Raw genomic sequence first — 27,203 nt, forward strand, 5'->3', positions numbered from 1 at the left:
ATATATTTTAGTATTTCAAAATAGTTAAATGTTAATTTTAGATTGTGATTTGTAAACTTTGAAATAGACCCTCAAGGTATTTTCTGTAAATTTGTAAGGATTTCAAAAGGCTATTTAGGTGACTTCACTTCACAGCAATGGGTTGAAAAATGTTTGATCTGACCCGGCCCATTATCGCTCTTTTGCATAGTTTAAATTACAACTACACAATGCAGAACCCTTCTAAAAACCTGCGGCAAAAAACAAACCAAACAACCATGTCGCCCAGCTTCGTCTTCGAACCTCCCAGCGACGAAGAAATCGAACACTCCGAACGAGAAGAGGAAGAAGAAGACGAAGAAGAACCAGAGGAAGCTGAGTCAGGATCAGATTCTGACTCAGAAGAAGAGGGACGGCACAAAGAAGCGCGGGTTTCGAAGAAGAAAACGCAGTCTCCATGGGACTTCGCCAAATACACGGAATCAGTGGCCGAGGAACACGCTCGCAGGAGCACAACCTCCGTGGACGAGAAAATCTCCAAAGCTCTCCGACAACGTTCCACGCCGCTCGTTGCGGAGCTTGACCACAGCTCCGAGTCTGAACTTGATGAACAAGTAATTATTGGGTTTTCTTTGTGTGCGTGTGTGTGCATTGGTGTACCCTTCTGGGTTTTTACTCTTACACGATGAGAAAAAGTGTTTTTTTTTTTGTTGGGGAGGATTGACCAGAAGTGCTTCACTGTTTCAGAAGTTGGTTTTGTTTGGGATTGAAAACGAATTATTGGGTTTTCTTTTTTTATGTGTGTGTGCATTCGTATACTCTTCTGGTTTTTACACGATAAGAAAAAATGTTTTTATTTTTGTTGGGGAGGATTGTGAAGAAGTGCTTAACTGTTTCAGAAGTTGGTTTTATTTGGGATTGGGAACTAATTATTGGGTTTTCGTTTTTTTTTTACGTGGCCGTATACCTTCTGCATACACTATTGAAATTTTTGGTTATTGGGGAGGATTACATAAGTGTTTCTCTGTTTTCAGAAGATGGTTTTATTTAGGATTTGGATGTTTTCTATATGCTTCAAACGCTGTTTTTATTTTTGTTTTTTTTGGGCAAATTGAGGAAGGGGTCTGTCGGGTTTGCTCCAGTCCCAGGGGTTGAAAAATACTGCTTGTTTGTTTAAAAAACTTGATTATTTAGTTATTGAGTTTCTTTAGGAAGATCGTATAATGAGTGCTCATTTGTTTCAATAGTAGTGCTAGCAAAATGCATTGCAACACACTCCTGATGTGCTCTGTTATTGCAACACACTCCTGATGTGCATGAGTGGAGGCTTATTGAAGTAGTGAAACTTGTGGAAATTTTTGTTTTCTAATATATTTCAGCTAATAATACTGTGCTTTGAAACGGGTATTAGAGACCGTGTTGCTAGCATTTCTCTTATTTTAGAATTTGCTCTCTGACCAACGATAGGCAATAGTGCTCATTTGTATCAAGAATTGATTTTTTTTTTAAATTTGTTGCTTTTGGTTAGGAAGATTATAAACCGGATGAAGAAGACGAAGAGGAGGGTTATGGTGGTGATAGCAAGTCCTTTTTTGCTCCTTCTGATGGAACCTCTTTCCATGCCGATTCCTTCCTGCAGCTTAATTTTGTCTCGTCCTTTGCTCCGGGCTTGTGAGGCCCTGGGGTATGCTAAACCAACGCCAATTCAGGTTTTTTATTTTTGGCTTTGTTGATTTTTATGTTAATTCTTAGCATTTATGGTTGCTTAATTAAATGCTATTTAGGATAGATTACCTTCAATATCTTGCCTTGCTTTATCTTTTGAGTCTAAGCACTGGAATTAGTTGTGTGACTTCATGACGTGTTCTATCTTCATGCTATTTAGGACGCCTGTGCAGACAATTTTACTTTGTTTTTGGGCGTTTTGAATTTTGATGACAGGCAGCATGTATTCCATTGGCATTGTCTGGTCGTGATATATGTGGGAGTGCCATTACTGGGTCAGGGAAGGTATTCTATCTGTTACTTTTCTTCGGGTGTTTGTAAATTTGTGATATCTTGCTTCAGTGTTCCATATATTGTTCATATCATGCTCATGTGTTTCCATGCAGACAGCTGCATTTGCACTACCTACGCTAGAGAGGTTGTTGTTCCGTCCAAAACGCATGCGTGCAATAAGGGTCCTCATTCTTACTCCAACCAGAGAATTGGCCGTCCAGTAAGTGTTACAATTGTACTGATTTTTACTTTAGGATTTTGTTTATTTTGTAAAAGTATTCCAAATATAGTCTAGGAGAGAAAATGGCCTATGGATACTAAAATGTAGTATGAATGTGCTTGTCTTTTCTTTGACCATGTATGATGTGGGCTGACTAGTATATAGGCTTTGCATACTCGTTCTTCATTGTCACTTGCACAAAAGCTGGAATTAAAGTGGTTCATTGGGTATATAGATGGTTCAGTTCATGGTTGCATTGGATGGATATAATTTTTGAAACATTTATTGCTTTTTTAATGCATTTAAATTAATGCATCAAATTCAGATCAGGCACCTTTTAAATCAATGATTTGTATATGAATATATAAAATATAATACACACACACACACACACACACATATATATATATATATATATATATATATATATTGTATTCATATATTTAATTCTGAAAATTAAGCACATCAAGCAGAAAAGGCTGTAGATTAAATTTCGAGAGTACTCTTTTTATGGTGATTCATGCTATTTGCTTTCCAAATATACTTATTTCTAATTTTTCTTTGACAGGGTTCATAGTATGATAGAAAAGCTTGCTCAGTTTACTGATATAAGGTGTTGCCTGGTTGTTGGGGGTCTGTCAACAAAGGTTTGATCACTATTTCAACTTCCTGACAGCTTAATTTGCAAGATTTTCTGGTGGTTCAGAATATATTTATGTGCCTTTTGTGATGCTTTCAGTTTGCAGTCAGCTGTTATCGTATTGTCCACGAGAATTGTTTTCTTTTGCCTTCTGTCTCTTATAAAACCTGATAAATTTTGGGTTTTATACAGTACATTTCCTGTCTGTTTGACAGTTGATACATAAAAATCAATTGAGTTTGAAGACATTAATTTTCTTTCATACTATCAATGAATTTAAATTTGACATGTTTGAACACTGTATATGATATGATATCTTTGTAGATGATATGAATTGATTTAAGAAAGAATTTTGTAAAAGTAACCTTTTCTGATGACTAATTAGATTAGTGAGCCTTTGAAGAAATATTCCAAACTAATAAACTAAGAGAATATGACGGATTGTATTCAATAAACTAAAACCATTGGTTTCTTCATAATCAGTGGTCTGTCTCATTTTTTTTTTCCAAATTTTAAATAATTGTGGCTTTTATAGCTATAAAATTTTTCTACTTTTGTCTAGTTGATTGGGGACAAAGATTGTCTCCTTTGCTATTTGTGGTTTACAAGCGGTATTTTGCCATCCTAGGTGCAAGAGGTTGCTTTGAGATCAATGCCAGACATTGTTGTGGCTACTCCAGGACGCATGATTGACCATTTACGCAATGCCATGTCTGTTGATTTGGATGATCTTGCTGTTCTCATCCTTGATGAGGCAGATCGTCTTTTGGAGCTTGGATTTAGTGCTGAAATTCAAGAACTTGTGAGTTTTAGTGTCCTTTTAATACAAGAACCATTACACTTAAAAATATGCTGTATAAATTTTCCTGATATCAATTTTTAAAATAAAAAGTGTTAAAAATGTGTGTTTGTTTAATGTTAAACAGGTTCGCTTGTGCCCCAAAAAAAGGCAGACTATGTTGTTTTCAGCAACAATGACTGAGGAGGTTGATGAACTTATTAAGCTTTCCCTGTCAAAGCCCTTGCGTCTTTCTGCTGACCCATCTACAAAACGGCCTGCAACCTTGACTGAGGAGTAATTTCTTTGTCTCATTATTATTTCTAATCTCATAATCACTTATCTCTACTTCTGTTCTGTATGCTTTGATGATAGTCAGCTGTATGTCGTATTGTAGTGATCAATAAAAGGTTATTGTGGAAGAAAAATCAATAAGTAATACTTCTTCAATGTTCTTTTGTTGTAAGCAAGTCTTTTAATGGAATGGACATTGAATGGTTTTATTTTTTGAACTTTAAAAGCATATGAAGGGAGCATATTTCATGCTGTTTAGAGTATATTTTAATCCATAGAAGTTACTTGTGAAACTATTATTTTAAAACATGGGTTCACAAGGTTTTGGCATCAATTAAAATCTTTCAAGCTTTGTTAATTATTTTTTTCTATTCCAGAGTTGTTAGAATACGAAGAATGCGTGAAGTAAACCAGGAGGCTGTTCTTCTTGCAATGTGCTCAAAAACTTTTACCTCAAAGTCATCATATTCAGGTTTCATTTATCATTTCCTATGCTTATTCATGTAGGATTTGATTCTATATCATGAACTGGTTATGGATTCTCATATATGGTCATCATATGAAACTGATTGGCGACAAGTAGGAGGTTGATTTTACTACAACTCCAGTGTCATACTATTACTCCTCTAATCTATGTTGGTCTTCACTTGCACTGCTTTATAAGTATTCTTTCCTTTGTGCAGTGGAACAAAGCAAGCAGCACATAGATTAAAGATTATATTTGGATTAGCTGGCATAAAAGCTGCTGAGCTTCATGGAAATCTTACTCAAGCCCAGCGTCTGGAAGTATGTTGTTAATAATTGATGGGTGTATTATTCGTATTTTTTTCTATTTGGTTTATTTTGTAGTTATGTTGCTATCACATTTTTTGGATACTAAACTTGATGATTTCATGTTCTTTTTTCCTGTTGAAATTAGTTGTGATTGTGACAAGATTTACTCCCTTCTGATTGTCTATTCAGGCTTTGGAACAGTTTAGGAAGCAGCAAGTGGATTTTTTGGTTGCAACAGATGTGGCTGCTCGTGTACGACTCTATTCTTGATGTTTCCTTCTTCTTTATCCTCTGAATATTATTTTATTAATTGTATTGTTAAATCAAACACCCCTTTTGATCTCGTAAAACTGTGGTCACTCAAGGTGATCCTACAATTATTAAATATGTGGTTTTTTTAGCATTTTCTTTTGGCATTTTGGAATTTGGATATAAATCTTACACTGTTGCCTATGCTTTTATTTGTAGGGCCTTGACATTATTGGTGTTCAAACAGTTATCAACTTTGCATGTCCACGTGATCTTACTAGGTATAGTCTATGATATCCATCTTTTTGTTAACTGGTAACTTTGCTTGACGTGTTGCTGCTGTGCTGTATATATGAGAATATATTTATTGATCTCACCTTAAACAATATCTCATTCTCTCCATGGTCATCCTGGTAACTTAAATAATTCTTTTATCCCCAAAGCTATGTTCATCGTGTGGGTCGAACTGCAAGAGCTGGAAGAGAAGGATATGCTGTCACTTTTGTGACTGACAATGATCGATCACTTTTAAAAGCCATTGTGAGTATCGTTTTAAGAATTGCTCCATTTTTTTCAGATTTTTTTTTTCATATTTTTCCTTATTTTTAAGGTAAAAAAGGTTGCATGAGTTCATGTTCATCTGGATTTTGGGTCCTCGTCCTTTTTAGTAATTTATACATATTCTGCCAATGTATGTTAATTATTTTTCCCAATTAGTTATTCAAGTTTGACATTTCATCGGAAAGTTTCTACACCAAATATTTTAATTACATAGTCTACAGAGAAATATCCCATTCACTGTGTATGTACTAATTTTAGTTTTTATTTGGTCCGGATTATATATACCTTTACTATTAATCATTTCACTAAAATATGCCTGAAGAATACCAGATATTTTTATTGTTTTCCTATTAAGGGAGAGAATACACAAATGGAAAAAAAAAATCTAGTTATGCTTTAAATGAGCCATTTATAATCAGTCCTGTAACTATTGATTTTCAATTAATTAGGCCAAGAGAGCCGGTTCAAAGTTGAAAAGCCGCATTGTTGCTGAGCAATCTATACTTAAGTGGTCTCATATTATTGAGCAAATGGAGGATCAAATTGATGAAGTACTTCGAGAAGAGAGGTGTTGATTGTATATTATTATTTAGTTTTTAAGGCTTCATTCTTTATCTTTCACTTCCATTTTACTAATATTTTACTGTATTTATATTTCTATTTATTCAGTGAAGAGAGAATTCTAAGGAAAGCTGAAATGGAGGCCACAAAGGTATTTACCAGTTATCTTGTTTTTCTTGCTTCCAATATTGGCATGCCTTGGATAACTAAAAATGTAATCATGTCTATGTCATTTCAGAGTAACATCGCTTAGAAAATTATATTATCTTAATTTTATTATGTTACAGTCCCTGACTTCGGAACCAGTATGATTATTTTCATTTTCTCATCATTAACATTTCCCCTTTACTAAAAGTATGCACTTATATGACATTGGCAGGCCGAAAACATGATTGAACATAAGGACGAGATCTTTTCCCGTCCCAAAAGAACATGGTTTGTCACAGAGAAGGAGAAAAAGCTTGCTGCCAAAGCAGCTAAGGTAGAATATCTTCTTATCTTCCTGAAATAATATCTCAAATTAGTGGCATTAATTTACCATCTTACGATGGATTGATTGAGCGTTATACTTCAGAAGAAATCTCACTCCGTTCTTATAATATATTTATGCATGTCTGGATTACAGCTTATTCAGAAGAAATCTCACTCCGTCTCCCATTTTCAGCTTCTTAAGGATATCTTTTGGAAAATGGTTGTTGTTTCTTCTAAAATAATAGCTAAATCAAACATGCAATTAGTCTTATATTAACTAGTAATTACAATGATTCAATCCTAATTACACAAATATAGAAACCTTAATTAGTTCCTAAGATTGCCCCTAATTGATTCTATCATATACACGTATGCTTCATTTCAGTAAGTATCCAGCGATATATTTTAATGATTATTGTTGAGAAGAGAGAAACTGGAAAGACATATAATGAGTTACATGTGTGTTACACACATGGAACAACAATAAGGAATATAATCAATTGTTAATACAGCGAAATGTTTACCAAGATATTTTCCTATCTATTATGGTCGAATCATATCACATTTTCCTATTTAATGTAATCAAGTCATATTTTAGCAATTATAATGCACATGAACAACGGTGACTCTTTCCTTTATAATGCACGTGAACAAACTAATGACTGAATGGCAAGTTATTTTTGTTTAGATTTCTCTTTCTTGGGTGAAATATTTCCAATTGTTGATAAGAAGTACAATAATTATGATCAGGCATCCTCCCAAGAGAAGAACAAGAGTTCTGGGAAAGAGGTAATTAGCGCCGAACAAGCTGAAGACCTCAGAATGAAGGAAAAGAGGAAGCGAGAGCGAGAGGTAACAGAGTTTCCCAATTTTGTTATGCATGAAGTTTGTTTGTTTATATACATATAAAATGTAAGTGGGCTTGCATGTTTATGCATTGCTATGTATTTACTTGATGAATATGTCTTTGGTGTAGAAACATTTGCCTAGAAAGAAGCGCAGAAAGTTAGAAGCAGCTAGAGAGATGTTGGAGGATGAGGAGCAGGATGGTAACCAAGTAGAGGTATATGCACTCCTCCTTCCTATTAACATTCTTCATGCATGAAGGCTGAAATATACTCTTTGTTGTTCTTCTTGTTGCACTTAAAATAAATGCATGTGATTGCAGGCCAAGGGAACGAATAAAAAAGAAAAGGGTGGATTGTCACTTGTTGATCTTGCTTATCGACGGGCAAAAGCAGTGAAGGCTGTTAAGAAGGCAGTAGATTCTGGCAAGATTGTGAAGAAGAGTCAGAAGAAATCTAGTAATGTTCCAAGGAAAACTCCTTCAAGGACAGAAGAGATGAGGGATCTATTCCAGACTGACATGAAGGATAAAAAGCCAAAAAGAAGAGGTGTTGGAGGAGGAAAGAAGGCGAAGAGTTCATTCAAAAGCAAGTCAAGGTATTAATATTGTCTCTTTTCTGAAACCAGTAACTCTGAGCTTTTAAGCATCCCTCAAATCATTGATCTCATCTTGATTCATTCTATTTGCTTCTAAAGTTGTTCATTGTTTTCATTTTCATTTTCTTTGGTTCATTACTTTTACAGTGATTAGATATTTGTTTGCCCCTCTAGTTATAATTCTGTAGTTACTACATTGGTAACTTTATGCATGTCGATTTATTTTACACTAGTTTGTTCAATGCCAAAAAATGAACTCTCAATTCAAATTCCCTTTTCAGGTACAAGCGCAAGTAGTCTGTGAAGCTGATAATCCTTGTCATAAACTTGTGCATGGAAGGACCATAGAAACCTGCAATGTGTCCTTGTTACTAACCAGACACGTATTCAAATGCTTATAATACCAGATATCTACTCCCACCATTGGAGGTGTGAATTTCAACTGATGCATTTGGGTGGTCATGGTGAGTGGTGAGTGGTGTGTAACCTCTGTTGTGGGGTTATGATAGCTGTAACTAATACTACCAGTACTGCTTTTTTGGTAATTGTATCACTAGCTTTTTGTTCTCATCCCAAAAGGACAGCATGATTTATTGCTGTCCAATTTTGTAAAACTAGCATCAGATTGTTTTAAATGTTGCCCATAGAATTATTTTTCAGAGAGCTCTTGAATTCTTTCTGCTGTACTTCTGTTAAGACACCATTTATGCAATACAATAGCATGTTGGGGTTGGATGATCATTTCATTGTAAATGCCAAAATTCTCCTGAGCTGCTTACTATTGACCCTCTGCTGTCAGTGGCTATTTTAAGGAAATTAAATCATAAAAGAAGAGGTTTAACAGTACTTCACTCTGAAAGAATTAAGTTGGATGTTAGACTCATGTTTATTATTTAAACACGATACCAATATAAAATAAAAAAATGTAAAATTTTAATTTGTAGAAAGTATATGTCTAAAACAAACAATCAGGATTTAATTAGTAATTTGACTTTATATTTGTGTTTTTGATTTGTTTTGATTTTTATATTTTTTTTATTCAATTGAGTTTTTCTTTTAAAAAAATTCAATATAATTTCTTCTATTAAATTTACAATTGATATTAACCGTTGTTTGTAACATAGTTTAGTGTCACTTGTCAAAAATAGAAGATTTAGATTTGAGATAAGATAAATTCAGTTTTGACACGTTCTAAATTATGTTAATATTAATTTAAAGAAAAAGATTATTTAAGTCAAAAATCGGGTAAAGAATAACAATTTATATTAAGAAAAATACTGACAGTTGAAATAATCTTTTCACAACTATTATATTAATTCAGTAATATGAATTAATGACTGATAAGTTAAATAAAATTGTTATAAGTCTATTAATATATATTTTTCTTTATATAAGATTAAGTTTCGGCTTTTAAAGGGTTTTAACTGTTTTCAGTAGTGACTTAATTAGTTATTATATGTTGTTCTCTCCATCACCATCGTATACTTTCTCAACCTTTTCATATTATTTTAATTCTAATTATATTTTTAAGTTAAAGTTTTTACTTTTATCCTATTTTAAATAATTTAAAATCTTAATCCTTATTTACTTTCTGTCCAGCATTCATAGAACTCTTTTCCCTTTTTTCCATTTCCGTTTCACCTCCCCTCTTCCTTTTCTTTCTTTTTACGTTTTGTTTCTTTCCCGTTTTTCTTTGGTTTGAAAGCTTTCATTGCCGCCAAGGGGTGGAGGAGCGTCCAGAGCTTCGAGGAGGAGCTTGGATCGAGTTCCTTTGCAGCTTGTTTTCGTCTTCTTCAGGTTGGTTTTCTTCACCATTCTCTTCCTTTGTGTTAGATAGTTTAATTTAGGGTTTATTATTGTTTATGTGCTTTAAATCTGTGCTGTTTTGTCATTGTTGATGGAGTGTTGTTGTCGTTGGTTCGATTGTGAGTCGCCTGAACAGACCACGCGAATGCCAAAACGGATGTGGGATATTCGTTTGGTCTTTAACGGATATCCGACTTCCATTGACAGATGTGAGAGATCCGTTGAAGGCCAAATGGATATCTCACACCGTTTCGGCCTTTTAGGGTTTTTTCTTCTTCAATATTAAATATAGAATGTTAGAAGCACAGAGTCAATCCATGTAACAGAGATGTTGCAATCAGTCTCGCAACTTAATATTAAAAGTTCAAAGCTCAATCCAATATATATTTTACAAAAACATTAAATTTAAAAACTAATTACATATAACGTGCAAAATACAAAAATATAAATATAAACTAATATAAATATACATTATTAAAATACATCAAAAATATATTCAAAAATAATAAATCAAAACATTTAAATTAAATTATTAAAATATCTCAAAAATTAATATAAAAGAATAAACTAATAAAACAAAACCTAAAATAAAAATGTAAACTTTAAACAGATGTTTGACATCCGCTCAAGGATGCTCACCTCTGTTTAAAGTTTACATTTTTATTTTAGGGTTGATTACGCACCTGGAGGAAGCACTACTGCACCTTTAAGCACCACCACACCACTAAGACCGATACTGCTTGATCAATTATTTCCACCACCACCAACTTTTGCAACCTCTCACTAAGTATATCACTAAATGAAACTCCACCGCATTAAAATGAAAGAAGAGCTTGTCGCTCATGCATTCATGTAGGGGACTAGTAATAGGTCATTACTAGAATGGATTGGGAGTGGGTAAAAGTTCAAAACAGTAAAGAGGAGGTGGAGGGAGCAAGAGGTGGTAGTGCAGAGAGCAACACCCTTAGTTTTTAGTATCACATTAGTTAAGAGTAGTAATTGTATTTTATCAAATACTTTTGATTAGTTAAAAGGATAAATAATTTGGCATGACGTGAAATTTTACTTTATTTTTTCCTGTTTTTTGAATTCATTTTATAAATATTTTCTAAAAAAATAGTTACCCCATGATTGAAAAAAAATGTAGCTATTTTTTTTTCGTGTTTTTTTTGAATTAGGCCTTTTGAAAGTATTGAAAGAATCTTTAGTGTTGTATGTTAAGAAAAGTAAAATTATGTTGTAGATAATACCATTAAAATGTTGATAACTTTCGATTGCCCTATTTGGAAGAAACATACTCTTGTTAAAAATTCTTAAATAGTTTATCAAAAACATATTTTATTTATTTATTTATTTTAGATTAGTTAATCTAGAACTTCATTGTAGACCTTTTCTCTTTATTTTTTTCTTTTGTATTTTTAGCTTGTTTTCAACTATAGTAATGTATGTTTCATCTTTATTATATTAGAAACTAATTGCCTGTTTAGAGAGAAAAAAACTTGCTTGAACAATGTGATGGAGACAAACCAATTTCTCATTGATGTGAATTCTTGTTTGGCACTAATGACCTAATTTGGAATTAAAAAGAAAACATGTTTCAAATTATTTGTCCTGAAATTTACGACACAACTAGTACAATTCAAAATTTTCAATCTTATATTTATATATTATACTATAAAGTATAATATATATATATATATATATATATATATATATATATAAAAAGGTTTAAAATTTATATATCAACTCATTCTACTTAAATATTCAAATTAAATTTATTTTTTAATTTAAATTTTAAAAACATCAATTTTAAACTTATAATATTTTTAAAATATCAAAAATATAAATATAAAATGAAACTTTTAATTTTTAAATTTTAATATTTAAAATAATTATAAAATTTGTATTTCCCTGTTTAAAAAATATTATTTGAAATAATTTAAAAACATGTCTTTTTTCTTTATTTAAAAAGTTGTATTTGAAATAATTTAAAAAACCACATTTTCCTTTGTTTAAAAAACTACATTTCAAATATTAAAATTTAAAAATTTAAAGGGTCACTTTACATTTATATTTTTAATATTTTAGAAAACGTATAAGTTTAAAATAAGGTTTTTTTTATTAAAAATTTAAAATATAAAAAAATTAATTTCAATATTTAGGTAAAATGATTTGATGATAAATAGTAAAAACTTATTTTAATATGTATGTTTAAGTTGTAATTTGTAACCTCTCATTTTAATAGTATAAAACTATTAAAATAAGACATACATGAGAAATTACAAGGAATTTGATGCTACTAGAACAAGAGATCCTATTCTTGACAGAACAAGGACTATCTATCTTGTTGCTTTTCTCTCTCAACCAAATGTTGAATCCCCAGAAAGATGTCCTCCCTAAGCTGCAAAAAGAGAAAACAACACACAAAACAGATAAACACAGACGCAAGGGTAAGCTGGTTTATAATTGAAGCATGATATATATATATATATATATATATATATATATATATATATATATATATAACTCATTTCAACAGGTTACACACAATAAACATATCACTACACAGTCATAAACACTTTATGCAGGACACTTATTATGAATGGACTGTCCAGACTTAGAATAATTATCGAGCTTTGGCGGGTTGTGCACTTATGGTAGCTTCTACTACTTTGCAAAGCCATTGCCAATGAGTTTCACCCTACCACACTCACAAGGTTAGTTTGTTCCACGCCTTGGATCATACTGGAAGCACCCAAGACTAAGACCTCCTACTACTCCTCACGACATGGATCAATCCTCTCTACATGAGAATGAAAGACCTTTGGAGTTTCAGGATAACCCCAAAACTAAGCTCCTGCATTCATTCTAAACATACTTGAACCTCACCAAGAGATCCCACTTTGGAACTTACTTTCACCACTTTGAAACCATACTTTGAAACCACATACTTTCACTTTGAATCTAAGCACATAACTTTGATATTATTGATATCACTTCACATTCAGATAGTAAACCAATACATGAGACTCATGGTCATACATTAAAGAAATAGAAACAACCATACAAGTCATTAGAAATCACCTAATAACACAATTTATTCATGGCATATTGATACTCATCTTTAGGTAAGGAAAACAACTTTGAAACCCTCACCAACAGCTTCGGAAGGGTAAAAAAACCCTNATGCCATGGCATTCTATACTGACAACGACCCGGTCATATGCAGAGCCTTTTCTTTATCTCTTAAGGGTGAGGCTCTGGAGTGGTTCCATAATCTTCCACGGAATTCAGTAGATTGTTTCGCAACAATCGAATCCTTATTCCGAAAGCAGTATGCGCCCAATAAAAAACCGGCGATGACTGCTACTGAGCTTGTCCATACCAGGCAGGAGAAGGATGAGACCCTGAAAGCTTTTATGCAGCGGTACATCGAGATGGCCCGGCGCGTGAAGGATATCACTCCTGCTTTCATTATCAGCAATCTATCGTCCTGCTTAAGGCCTGGGCAGTTTGCGGAACAATTGTACGCTGATCCCCCAACATCCATGGAAGAATTGCAGTCCACTATTGCAAAATTCATCCGCATCGAGGACCACCGTAATTCCAGAAAGAAACAGCATCAGGATATCTCCGGCCAGGAGGCAAGGAAACCAGCAAAACGATCCACCAACGACTACAAGCCAGACCGAGCACCTCGGAAGGAGCCGGGGTGGACGTCTAAGTACGATCGCTACACGACCCTCAATGCACCAAGGGCGAGGGTGCTTGAAGAGGCCTTGCACGCCGAACTCTTGACCTTGCGGCGAAAGGCCACCCCGAAGAACGCGGACAGTAGCAAAACCTGCCGGTTCCATATGAACCATGGGCACGACACGGAAGAGTGCAACATGGTGAAAGATGAACTAGAGCGACTCATTCGTGCAGGCTATCTCCAGAATTAGATCAAGGATAGAGTCTCCACTAGAGCCGCGACTCCTCGTCGAAGAGATCCTTCTAGGCGAAGCCCCCAACGATCACCCTCTAAAGATGATCGACACCGCAGGCGAACGCGCAGTCCGCCTCGACGGACAGAGAGAGAACGCTCGGTCCGAGGCCGTATCGACACCATATCGGGCGGTTTCGCCGGTGGAGGTGTGTCAGCTTCAGCAAGGAAGCGACATTTGAGACAGTTGAAGTCGGTTCATATGGTCGAGCGACAATCTCGGTCGATCCCCGACATCACAGTCACGAACGCAGACTTCCATGTACCCGACCCTGATCATGATGATCCTATGGTCATCACAGCTAATATAGCTCGATATGATGTCAGCAAAGTCCTCGTCGATCAAGGGAGTTCGGTCAACATTTTGTATTGGTCCACCTTTCAGAAAATGGACCTATCTGAGGATCTCATCGCCCCATTTAACGAGCAAATTGTAGGATTCTCAGGAGAAAGAGTAGATACCAGGGGATACCTCGACCTGCGAACTCGGCTCGGAACAAGCCGGGAGGCACCGGAACTTAGAGTTCGATTCCTGTTGGTCGAGGCAAATACGTCGTACAACGCCCTGCTAGGACGACCTTGTCTGAATGCGTTTGGGGCAATTGTCTCTACTCCCCACCTCGCCATGAAGTTCCCGACAGAGCATGGTACCATTTGTACCGTGAGAGCAGATCAACGAACAGCTCGACAGTGTTATGTGGCCGGGCTAAAAGTCACTCCCTTTGTTCCAACTAGAAGGGCGAAGGGAGCCGAGGCAGCGGCAGTCGACTTGGACCCCCGAACCAATGTAGACGAGCGTCTGCATCCGCAAGGCGAAGTCAAACTCCTTTCCTTGACGAATGACGCGTCTAAAACCACCAGCATTGGCGGAAACCTCACCTCTGGCGAAGAGCACGATCTAGGGCACATACGGTGGGCGCCAAAATGTTTCAGTAGGGGTGTGGAGACCAAGATTCGAACCTAACAATTCTGGACTGCTTCTTTTTTGTACTGCTTTCATTGTGCTATTTCGCTCTCTCTTTTCTGCTTTTCTGAGTAAAGATGGGCTGGGTACCTGCAAAGGCACTCTGACGCTCAAGTCAACAGGGGTGTAATTAGATCAAGAATAATCTCTTTTAATTTTCTCTTAGGGGAAAAACGTACCTTTTTTCCTGGTATGCATTGTATATTTAAAATAGTGTAATAAACCGTTTACCTGAAAATCCGGTCAGTTACTGAAGTTGACTGTTTAGAAGTTGTAACTGCCAGATCATGTGCTGATACTGAGTCAATTACTTCCGTGATTCACGGCGCTGGTTAGCCAATATACGCAACTGCTTATCTGTAACCACTAGATCACGATATCGCGTTCTGTATGTCGATCACCCTGCGTGTCGACATAAGTGGACGACTTGTCGCACGAATGCTTCATGTCGCGACATCACTTGTTTGATTGTCGAGCACCAAGTGGTCGACAATACCATGTGGTCGTATGTCATTACGAGCATGAGAAGGTCCTGCCTTGGTTTAACTGTCGCCAGGTTGCTCGGGTTATTGGTCGACCGTTGGAGGATTAGGTATCCTATGGTACAGATATAATCTTGATTATGATGAAATATTATAGGTTTAGCACAAATGCATGTTAGGGTGATTAAAAATGTGTGATCATATTATACGAGCACAAGTATTGAAATATTTGAAATATGTACTCTTACCGTATCGACCTAAAAACTGAGATAGTACATTTTCTCTTATGAGGGTAAAAAGGTAGGTATCTTTGTTTATAAGAGGCGGTAGAAAAGACAAGGTTCGAGTGCTACTCTTTCCTCTTTCGAGGGGGTAGAAAGGGTAGGATGTCTCGCCCGTAGGTTTCCAGTCGAGCTGAGTATAGTGTCGTTGTGAAAGAAGCGGATTGTTTTAACTCATAAGTCTTGAAGAGCAGGGGAGATAGATCTGAAGCTGTGGTGGAGGATGACTCGAACTATCCTGTTTTGGTGAACAAGTGTCCTGTTTTGTTGAACATGTTTCATATGGTAGAGTACAAAGGGACAACGTGTGTCTTCTTGGATTTATTTGGTTGTAATATACTGATTAAATGTGCATGTTAACAATATTACTTTGTTGACTAACACTTGATGTGTTGATGTTTTATTAGACGTTGAATATGATAGCTTACCCTTATTGTTTGTGTGTGAATGCGATGGTCGTATAACTCGTGCTGCTATACGGGAGCAGACGTTAATACAGATACTCCAGTTGATTATTAGAGCGGCAAGGAATTTGGGGAGAAACTAGGAAAGAACTCTTTTGTTTTACTTTTGAACATTTTCAATTAATTCGGTTTATTTGTTTTGGAAGATGAATTAGAAGTTACAAGTTTGTAATAAAAGTTTTTATTGGATTTTCATGACTATTATTTAATTTCTCAGTCTAAGATTTATATGAATATTCTTTTAAGTTATCTTTTTAGAGAAAAAAAATTATTGACTCGTGCATAAAAATGGGATGTTACAACAGTTATATGGTACAGTTAAATTTTTTGTTTTATTTCAAAATATTGGATATGAGATTGATTTTGAGTCATTTTTTAATCATGCAATATTGAAATTTTCTAAATTAAACAATTCGAAATATTGACATTGTCCTTAAGCGGATGCATTCTCTACATGTACATCATAGTCAACACATTCTAATAGGAGGATCCATTATAATATCTCACTAGGTTGAGAGACAGACTTATCCTAACCATATTTATTCTCAATAAAATATAGCACATTAAAATAACACAAAAATGTAATTTCAAATAGACTTTTGTATTGTATACGTATCGGTCGGTACATATTGACTAATTTGCCTTAAACCGATTGTCCAAACTATTAGAAAACTGATTGATGCCGATTAAGATTAGCTAATAATTCAAGGGATGGTTGACCATCACATTTGTGATTGACCGGAAGGTCATATAGTACAGTTAAATTTTTTTTGTTTTATTTAAAAAGATTGGAGATGAGATTGATTTTGAGTCATTTTTTAATCATGCAACATTGAAATATTTTAAATTAAGCAATTTGAAATATTGACATTGTCATTATGCAAGTGCATTCCATAACTAACATGATCTAATAGGAGAATCCATTATAATCTCGCACTAGGTTGAGAGACACAAACTTATCCTAACTATATTTATTCTCGGTAAAATATAACACATTAAAATATCGTAAAAATATAATTTCAAATAGATTTTTATATTATATATGTATCGATAAGTACATATCGATCAAACACCTCAAACTGATTGTTTAAACTGGTCGAAAACTGATTGGTGCCGATTATGATGAGTTAATAATTCAACTAAGTTAAACAAATCAGTAATAGGATTTAACAGAGACTAGGTCATGATTAGGTCAACTCTAATCAAAAGTTCATGACGAAATCTATAAATACAGGTTAAATATATGATTGTTGAAACTTTTAGTAATTATAACATTAATTGTCAAACCAATCAAATACTAAAATGACTCGAGGATTGGAATATCTTTAATGAATACATCCAATTGATTGGAGTGAACAACAAAAAAGGAAACTAAAGAAATAAAAAGACTCTTTTAAGTGAACACTTAACCCATAAACAAGAATCATCTTCTAAATAAACACCATCCAAAACATAATGTCTATGGATCAACCCAGTGGAAACGAAAAAGCAGAGAGAATGACAAAATTGACCTTCAGGGACACAATAAATGTGGCGAAAGACAAGCAAAAGGTGTTGACTGTCATGGAAGTACACAGAGAAGAGGGATGCATCATAGAGACGTAGGTTAGAAGAAATCATAGGAGAAAATAGTAATGTGCGTGATTTTATAACAAAAGCATAAAAGATAAATTTAAATTTGAACATTCCATAGATCATAAATTACAAGGACACATCTAAACATAAATGTCGAAATAAGAATACATGCAATCCAAAAGATCACTTAATTTTATATTTTGGTTCGGAAAGAACAAGTGGAAGAATTTAAATAAACACTTTTTTATTTAAAAATGTAAAGAAATATACAAACTCAGTTTTTATTGATTTTTAGTTTCGAAGAAACTCATCTCTTTTCTATTCTTTATTTATGAAATTTGTCAGGCTCTAATCATTCACACACTGTCAATTTCTCTTTAATCCACCATTTACGAAAACTACACAACAAATTCCTTTTGGTAAAAAACACAATTGTCTCGGGTGACCAGCAAATATAATTGATTTAAGAAATAATTATATTTAATCTAAATTTCTTGATTAATGAAGAAACAGTAAGGAAAAGAAAAGGAAAATAAAATGTCGATCCTTTATCATCAATATGAATTATATTTTAATTTTTTTCCTTAACTTCCAAAATCCCAATCCCTGTCAATCGTGAATTGTTTTATGTTTTCCAAATATGGGTTTCTCTATCTTCTCCAAATAAGAAAAAAAAATCAGTAGTTTGCTTGTGATTATACATATATGTGTGTTATCTTTATATATATATATATATATATATATATATATATATATATATATATATATATATATATAATATTATATATATATATATATATATATATATATTATATATATTCATTTTAAGAAGAAACAGAGAAAATGGTGCAAATGGAACCCGGAAATGAAGAAAGATTACATATCATAATTACATGGAAGATTTGTCCATTCGTCTCAATTTACACAATGTCTTTAGCAGGACCATTTCTGACAACCAGACACTGCCACTTTGTAATGACAATATCTGCTGATACAACAAAAATAATAATGGTGATATTCAACGGTCAAACATTGGTCTGACCGGTATAGGATCAGCCTGAGTTCACCAAGATGCAGGGGAAAGGGGAACATTAATCTGTGGCATTCAAATTGCACTTGATACCATTCGATTCAATTTCAATCGCAGAGCATGATTTGTTCTCTCTGAGCTATTTGTCATGCTGTTGTAGATCAATTTCCCAGGCTGATGCCAACTGCAATAAAAGCTGATCTGGATGTACCCCTTCCCAGGCCTCAGTAGTATCAGTAGAAGCTTCATGTAAATTCAGTAATAGCTCTTTCTTCACTTCCATGGGGATGCCAAAGGTTTCGGCTCCATTTTCCAATACTATCTCCAGCAACTGAACATTATGGTCATGAATTCAATATATTATGCATCACAAGAGATGTAAAAGCAGGCAAAAGAAGATAGCAAAAGGAGATGAATTCAACATTATCAAGTATACACATCAATTGCTAAACAAGCTCTTTGTTGCAATTTGGTGCAGAATTATGATTCGAACGAATGAATGCACATATAACCAACAATTTTTTAAATTAGAATTAATGATCGGTCATATACATTTTGAAAAGAGATGTGATTCCATGTAACAGGGAATTATACAAACCATGTTATGGAAAGGGACTAAGGGTTATATTATCCAACCTTGGGTTTTGGTAGGTTAAGTCTAAGTAGCACATTAAATTAAATCAATGTTGATTGCCAAATACACCCGATATTTCCCTTTCGAAGAGCCTTGCTGAACATGAAACGCTTAAGATCTGGACCATCTACCAATAAAAAAGAGTGCACCTGACAGTCCCTGGCATTGCTCACAACTATTGAGTCATGCTAATGCAGACAAGGACACGAAACTCGCCCAAAAAATAATTAATATCTCAGTGACTGCTTAAAGAGGCATAAATTATGGTTTGAGTAACAGATATTTAATGAAGTAGCGGGTTCTCCGTCACTGCACTAAGTCAATTGTCTAGCTGATAAATTATAAAGAAGAAACATGTAAGCAAGCCCTCCAACAAAACATTGACGCAAGAAAACATTAATGGCCACACCGCCTAAAAGATGAGATTTTTCACTTATAATCCACAGGAGTTGTGATCTTGTAGCAATTTGAAAACCAGATCTTGAGACAGGATTACACAGACGAGTCATGAAACCCTTTAACAATGTATAATAATTTTTCTAGATGAAGATCTATTTCATGGTTTCATACTATACTAGTGTTGACACTGATAAAATATAAGAAATACCAAAATCATCCCTAATTATTTTAAGGTGCTATTTTGATGAGAGGATTCATGTGACTACAGAATACACATATTCAGACAAGAAGAACGGAAATTCAAACAGAAGAAAAAGTCATACCTGTTGAATCCAAGACAAACAGATGTCATACATGTTCTGGTCCAGCAAGAATTGCCCAATGGCATTCACAATTTCACATGCAACTTCACTTGAAAGTTGGTCAATTACAGGACCTGTTCTGTCCATTAGCTTTACAAGCAAAATATCATCACCAGTGGACAATACTTCTGCAAAGGCTGAATCTGTGTCACCTACTTGAAGGGCATCCATTGCATTGGTCCAAGAAGTCCAGATGGCATCCCTCTCTGCCCAACATTGTCATCAGTCAGAGCTTCTGCGGTCATTTCAGGGATTGCTACCCTCGTTGCTCGAGATGCTCCATTGTCCTCACCAGCAACTCGAATTGCTTCCAAGGTAGCTTCATCCTTGGAAGCTTGCCAGACACTTCTGGCAGATGGTCCCTCACCAAGCCGGATGGGCAGTGCTGCTTTATCCCAAGCTCTCCTGTTTCCTGACTGATCACTCTCATGCACAGATTTCGGTGATCTTCCATCAGCAGAACTACCTCCAAAAGCCCTCCTTGAGGAAACCTGGCTATTATTTCTAGAAGCACCATAACCAGGAAGATCCCACCCTTCAGACATGTCAGATCTCCAAGATGGCCCTCTTCCCCTCATTCCCAGAGCATTTCCATCAGATTGGGAAAATCTTTCACCAAATTGGATGCGTCCATCACCACCTCTTCCATACTTGGAATTGGAGTAGTCATTAAAACCATTATACTTATTAGGTGGCCTGCTAGATGATCCTTCAAACCCTGTAAAGTTTCTACGACCTGATGATATGGATAAATCTCGAGACATGTCTTCAACAATTCTCTCAAGGCCACGCACTCTATTCTCTAGAGTCACCATACTATCATGCGAACCACCCATGAAATCCTGCAAAATTGTTTAAACATCTATCACTTGTGATAAACATAATACCACAACTATTTTTGTGCTACACTGACCATACCTGAAGCATATTCATTAGATGAACCTGTTGCCTTTCCAGTTGCAGCAACTGCCTCTGGATGGCCAACCAATTTCCTCTGTTATTGGAGAAGGGTACTTCAGACTGACCATCAGTTTTAGAAAAACCTGCAAGATTGGCAGAACCCTCCCTCTGATCATTTTCAGTCCTATCATCAGTATCATATGCCTTAGTCCTCAGTTCTTTTGAGTTCATCCTTCTTTCGGAGTATCTGTCATGGCCAAAATCATCATAATTCCTTTGTTTGGAATTTCCATCATTGCCTCTCTCAAAGATACGATATTTATTACTTAAGGATCCATGAAAATCATCGTTAGGGATGTTTCCAACAGAACTTGTTCTTTCTTTTGAATCTTTAACATTTGCCTCTGACTCTTCCTCGTTGTTGGAGTTAGAAGAATTGAGGCCTCTCCGAGGAACAACTACTTCCACTGGCAAATCATCTGAACCCCTTCTTTCAAGTTTTTGGAAAAATTCTGGATTTAGCTCTTTATCAGATAAGGCTGGTGCTTTCTTTTTCAGTATTACAACCGCCTTCTCAGAGATGCCAGCTGCTTTGGCCTTAGAAGTTGAATCCGGATTCAAAGAACTAGTTGATGAATCTTTTACTGATGAATCAGTCTTCCTCTCATCAAGATTTACTTTTTTTGGGTCACTTGTCTCTGACGAAATAGCTGATTCATTCCCACCATCTAAAGCATAAAAACAACAATCATCACCAACATAAACTAGGATAAGAAACAGACAATGACAGACAACTCAAACATCCTACCAGACGAGGGCTTTGAATCATCAGGAGACCCATCTCCTTTCCCTGAGATCTTTTTCCACAATTGCAATGCCTCGTTGATGCTATCTCTTACAGGTTTTATCTGAGGACAATAATACATTAATTTAGGGGGGGAAAAGTAGATAATAAAGCAAAGAATTAGTTCTCCAGTAATGGAGTTTCAACAAATTAAAATCTGGCATACTCGGACCAATGATCCTTGGCCCAGACTATAAAGAGAACAGCATAAGTAGTACTATTGTCAGACACCTGATACACCAGTCACAATTAAATGCACTGTCAACTCTATGTCGGCACATAATTTCTTCAGTGCTCTTTGAATGAGATACACTAGAATGCAAGAACAAAGTCAACAGGAAAAGGCTAATATTTTGTGGCTACCTTCTTTAATGTTTTTACGATAAACATCCTCACTCCTTGCTGACCAGAAAAATAATTCTCACTCCTTGGGTGTGTTTGGTAAAACTAGACTATAATAAAGTAGCTGGTAACTAATAAAATAGCTTCTAACCAATAAACTAGTTGCTAGCCTCTAACTAATAAACTAGCTGCTAGCTGAAAAGTTCTAAACTTAAAAGTTCCAAGTTGATAAACTAGTTTATTGGATTGGAAATGTTTGTAGAATTAAATGATAAGCTAGTTGGTAAATATAAAAGGAATAACTACGTAAACTCTAAACCCTAAACCTTAAATTTTGTTATATTAAAAATTGTGTTTGCTAGACAAAAATATATTATGCTATTATAATTTGTTTTTTAAAAAATAATTAAATTCTTATTAACCTTTTCAGTGTTTCTGCTTACTTTTTTCAAATTTATCTATGTTATTTATATTTGGACAAGTCACCTCACCTTATTTAAACTAGTTAATGTGATGAATATTAATCAAAATTTATTTTTTATTAATTTTCAAAAGTTTAATTTTTTATTTCTCAATTTAAATTATTATCTCTGATATCTTTTTTATCATCATTGTGTGTAATTTTCACATAATAATGTAATGATTTTATCTTTGTAAAATTGTAATTACCAGTGGAGAAGAAATGTTTGCCACTGTAAAATTGAAAATAATTAAATTCTTATTAATCTTTTCAGTGTTTCTGTTTATATTTTTCAAAGTTGTATATATGTTATTTGTATTTGGACAAGTCACCTCACCTTATTTAAATTAGTTAATGTGATGAATATTGATCAAAATTTATTTTTTATTAATTCTCAAAAGCTTAATTTTTTTATTTCTCAATTTAAATTATTATTTCTCTGAGGATCTTTTTTATAACTTTTATTGTGTGTAATTTTCACATAATATCATGTAATAATTTTATCTTTGTAAAATTGTAATTACCGGTGGAGAAGAAATGTTTGTCACTGTAAAATTGAAAATAGGAAAAAAAATTAAGAATGATAAGGAAATGTATTTAAACATAAGGGATAGTAATGGAACAAAATTAAATAAGCAAGAAGCCAGTTGAAGTAGCTTGCTCGTAAGATATAAGCTCCTAAATAAGCCGTTTTGAAATATCTTACTAAACACTTTTATAGAGATCAAACTAACTTAAAAGTTAATTAAATAAGTTAGTAACTAAGTTATTGGACTTACGAAACATACTCCTTGTTGAATTAATTCCTTCTTAGAAACACAATATTTAAATAATATAAGAATTGCAATAAGTGATAACACCAAGAATCAAAATGAAAATAGCCTGGGATGTCAACAAGTTATAATTAGGAAATCTCACTGCAAATTCTACCTTGTCAAATCGGCAAGCCTCAAGTACTGCCAGTGTAGGTGCTGCTTTATCAGCAACCAAACTGCTTGAATGCAATGCCAATGAACTTAATGCCTCAGCTGCTGCTTTACGTGTTGCCCAATCCGTACTAGAAAGACATTCATGGATGCTAGGCAGCAAATGTTCCAAGCTTTGTGGTGCAATCGCTCCAACCTGCAATCAATACCCAATTACCTCTAAGGAATTTTCATACCAATTCTATACATCATAAAATGGTAAGTTGGCGATTAATGGCCCCAAGTTGGACAAAAACAAGCAAACCAACAGAATCAAAATTAAAGACATGGATCTTTGCAGCCTCTATCATCCAAATCTGATAGACCTATGCCAAATATTGAACTGCAACTTCCCTCGAACTTCATTGGGATTAGCCTCTGCAGTTGCCAAAGCCACTTTCAAACATCATTATCACCACATATGGCCATGTTAAATTGAATTCTATAAATGATTTTGTCAATATAATCAGGTCTAACTAAATCTCAGTGGTTCATAACCCTAATGAATCTACTACAATAAACAAACACTAGCATTTGTTTAGCATGTTAAGAGTTAAAATAGAACGGAACAGAGCCAGACAGACAGATAAAAAGTGATACGTTTTGGATCCAGCAAGAGAACTAAAACCAACACCAATGCTCCTCCTGATTATATAAAAATGACTCCACCATAGTCTCTTAATAACAAAATGCCAAAATTTAAACGTAGTTTTGTAAGTACTTTTAACACTGTTTTCTAATCAGAACTAGAGTTTCATATCCAAGTCAGTCTGTGTTTGGATTAGCCTTTGAAACCTCAGATCCACAATTCAGATGTGAAAAGTAAAAGCTACTCTAAGTAACTTACTTGAATATGGATCGCACATTTCGTTTGGTCATGTCAAACCAAGCAAGCACAAAACTATCCTGTCCTGACCTTTAATGAAACTTTTATTACACAAATCATTGATGTGAAATTCCAATTCCAATTTGAATATAGAAACAAAAAATGCCAAAGGATTTACTTCTAAGTTTTAATCTAAAGATAACTCTATCGCAAAATAACTAAAGCATCTAAATGTTTTAAACTAAAGCTCCATGCATACCCAAATAAAGAAAGGACAAAACCACAGGACCACCTAATGACCAAAATAACCATTCAAGTTCAAACTGAAATCAACACCAGTGCTCCCCTAGGCAAGGTACTCCATAGATATAACTCAAGCACTCCACCATATCATTAAGGTAACACTCCAATTCTCGTTTGAGAAGAAAACCAAAAGGAAAGCATCAGCATCTAAGTTTTGCCAAGGGAAACCCTATATCTGAAAATAACCAAAGCGTCTCAAATCTTTTACACTAAAGCTCTGTCCATACCCTAAATAAAGCAAGAACAATACCTAATGACCAAAATAACCCTTCAGTTCAAACTCAAAGCAACACTAGCGCTGCTCTTGGCAAGGTACTCCCTCCCTAGTTAAAACTAAACCACTCATCCTTACCTGAATCATCTATGAGGACCTTCAATGAAAAATGCAAACCTTTATTATGAGAATCATGGAGAAGAAACTCCAATAATTTTGATTTGAGAACAGAATAAAAATAACACCTATGGATCTACATCAAAGCTTTTGATCTAAAGAAAACTCTACATCCCATATTGATCAAGGCACCTCAAAATGCTGTATATTAAAGTTCCATTCATACCGAAATAAAGTGCAGAACCATTGGATCACCTAATGACCAAAATAACCCTTCAAGTTCAAACTCCTCAGAACCATTTCATAATGGACAACATTTAGATGCAGTGAAGTGATGTTGGTGTGGTTCTCCGATAAGAATTAAAATTTCACCTGAATAATCTATATAATAAAAGATTCTATTGAATGCCATCCTGTATAAAGATGAAATTCAAATCTGGTTTGAGAAAAATAGTAATAGCATGTATGGTACTATATCCAGTATTTCCATTGGCAGGGTACTCCCTACATATAACTCAACCACTCCTCTATACCTGAATAATCTAAGCGAACATTTAATGCAGATCTTCATAACAAAAGTCATGGAGGTGAAATTCCAAATCCGATTTGAGAACTGAACTAAAGAAACACCAATAGATCTGAATCTAATATTTGCACTATAGAAAACTCCGCAACCCAAAATAACCAAAGCACCTGAAATGCTTTACACCAAAGCTCCATTCACACTCCAAATAAAGCAAGCACAAAACCACTTTACCAAATAATGACCAAAATAACCCTCCAAGTTCAAGCTCCACTTCATAATGGACAAAAACTTCGATGCACTTAAGCGTTGTTCTCCAGTCAGAAGTAGAATTTTACCTTAATAGCCTTAACAATAACAGATTCCATTAATTATCATCCTGAATTGCTGAAGTAAAACTCCAAATCTCATTCAAGAACAAAACCAATAGCACCTATGATACTACATCTAAGTTTTCTTCAAAATAACTCACATCAATACACCAACCCTCGATCCCACTTCACCCAATCCACAACAATGCAGTCCTCTCACCTGTGACAAGCTGGCAACCACCGGCAAAATCGCCGCCTTAGCCATGAAATTGGGACTGTTTAGCAGCTTGCAGATCCTCGGACAAAGTTTCTGGAACGCCGGCACCGGCGCCTCCCCTCCGCCGCCAGCACACTCCACCATCTTCGCCATGCACACTGCCGCGCCCGCCTGCACCCCTTTGTTCTGCTCCCCCATAGCCTCGAACAGCGGCTTCACGAACAGCCCCACCACCGTCCCGACCCCCCCTCCGCCGCCGTCGCCCTTCAGATACTGCGCGGCCAGTGCGCCGACAGTGTCCCTACAGGCATCGCGAACGGCAGAATCGGCGTCCTTGAGTCGGCGCACCACATGCGCTATAATCTTGGTGAGGTGCGCCGCCGCGGCGTCGGCGTGGGCGGCGCAGACGGCGGCAAGGAGGCGCAGCGCGTCTCGCTTGACGGCGGGCTTGGGGTCGGTGGCGGCGTCGTAGAGGCAGTTGAGGATCATGGGAATGGCGTCCGGTGACAGCGCAGCGATGGTCTTCTCGAGGTCCTCAACCGCGATCTGGTGCGTGTCGCGGTCGGAGAGCTTGGAAAGGGAAGTGAGTATCCTCTGCTTGAGCTCCACCATTGCAAGGTGCGATGAGAGTGAAGAAGATGAGGATGAAGATCTTGACGAGGGTGATGGTGTTGGGTTTGTTTGGGTTTGGGGTTTTGGGTGCTTCATTGCTGGCGTTGGTGTGAGTGAGCCTATGTTGTTAAAGGTTTTTCTTTGAACCTAATGCAATGGAAAAGAAGATAAGAGAGAAAGTGGAAGCAATCTGTGAAAGGAAAATGTGAACTGATTTGAAGTGGAGTGCGTTGGAAAGAAAAGATGGATCTGTGAGGGAAAAGGGTGCAAGACAAGTTTTCAAATATCAAAAACTCTAAATCATGGAGCCTTTCTTTTTCCCTGAATAACCAACCATTTCTGAATTGGAAGCTAAGAATTTGGAATATAAATTTATTATTTTTATCATTATTTAATTTAATTTAATTTAATTGTTGGAATATGAAAATAGGGTTTTCGGGTACCACAGCCGTCCTTGGATCTTACCGAGATGCCCTAGAACCACACTTCTAGGGCATGGGAAGGGACCCTGTACGGGTGTAGAGTGGGGATACGTCCTATTGGCTTACTAAGAGAAATTGAGTATAAAACAATTTTTCATTTTAGTTCTCTTTTTTTTTCTCATTTTTTCCTGTTTAAT

At 35.3% G+C, this 27,203-nt stretch overlaps 1 protein-coding gene and 2 pseudogenes across 3 annotated transcripts; 2 read left to right on the top strand and 1 right to left on the bottom strand.

Moving 5' to 3' along the window:
• The first annotated feature begins 221 nt into the window (after positions 1–221).
• Positions 222–8,721, top strand: LOC148206332 (DEAD-box ATP-dependent RNA helicase 28-like; annotated as a pseudogene). Its single transcript, XR_015783543.1, has 19 exons — positions 222–593; positions 1,508–1,688; positions 1,921–1,989; positions 2,091–2,197; positions 2,766–2,844; positions 3,466–3,639; positions 3,764–3,912; positions 4,287–4,381; positions 4,593–4,695; positions 4,873–4,935; positions 5,152–5,213; positions 5,376–5,472; positions 5,943–6,061; positions 6,163–6,205; positions 6,434–6,535; positions 7,276–7,377; positions 7,502–7,588; positions 7,694–7,968; positions 8,250–8,721. The product of XR_015783543.1 is annotated as a DEAD-box ATP-dependent RNA helicase 28-like (transcript).
• Positions 8,722–12,965: 4,244 nt separating this feature from the next.
• LOC148206333 (uncharacterized) lies at positions 12,966–13,718 on the top strand. The gene has a single exon (XM_088107689.1). The coding sequence runs from the start codon at positions 12,966–12,968 to the stop codon at positions 13,716–13,718; it is 753 nt and encodes a 250-aa protein (XP_087963815.1).
• A 4,673-nt stretch (positions 13,719–18,391) lies between these two features.
• Positions 18,392–26,874, bottom strand: LOC148206334 (TORTIFOLIA1-like protein 1; annotated as a pseudogene). The gene is made up of 6 exons (XR_015783544.1): positions 25,976–26,874; positions 23,427–23,618; positions 21,659–21,758; positions 20,869–21,578; positions 19,912–20,792; positions 18,392–18,886 (listed from the first exon to the last, which is right to left on the bottom strand). The product of XR_015783544.1 is annotated as a TORTIFOLIA1-like protein 1 (transcript).
• Positions 26,875–27,203: the final 329 nt, after the last annotated feature.

This window comes from Vigna umbellata, chromosome 1 (assembly GCF_029865625.1).
Source record: "Vigna umbellata cultivar VRB3 chromosome 1, Vumbellata_1.0, whole genome shotgun sequence".
Classification (NCBI taxonomy): Eukaryota; Viridiplantae; Streptophyta; class Magnoliopsida; order Fabales; family Fabaceae; genus Vigna; species Vigna umbellata.

Bases quoted from the DNA above. Each gene is read 5' to 3' on its own strand.
- LOC148206333 (XM_088107689.1), top strand. From the start codon at position 12,966: ATGGCATTCTATACTGACAACGACCCGGTCATATGCAGAGCCTTTTCT.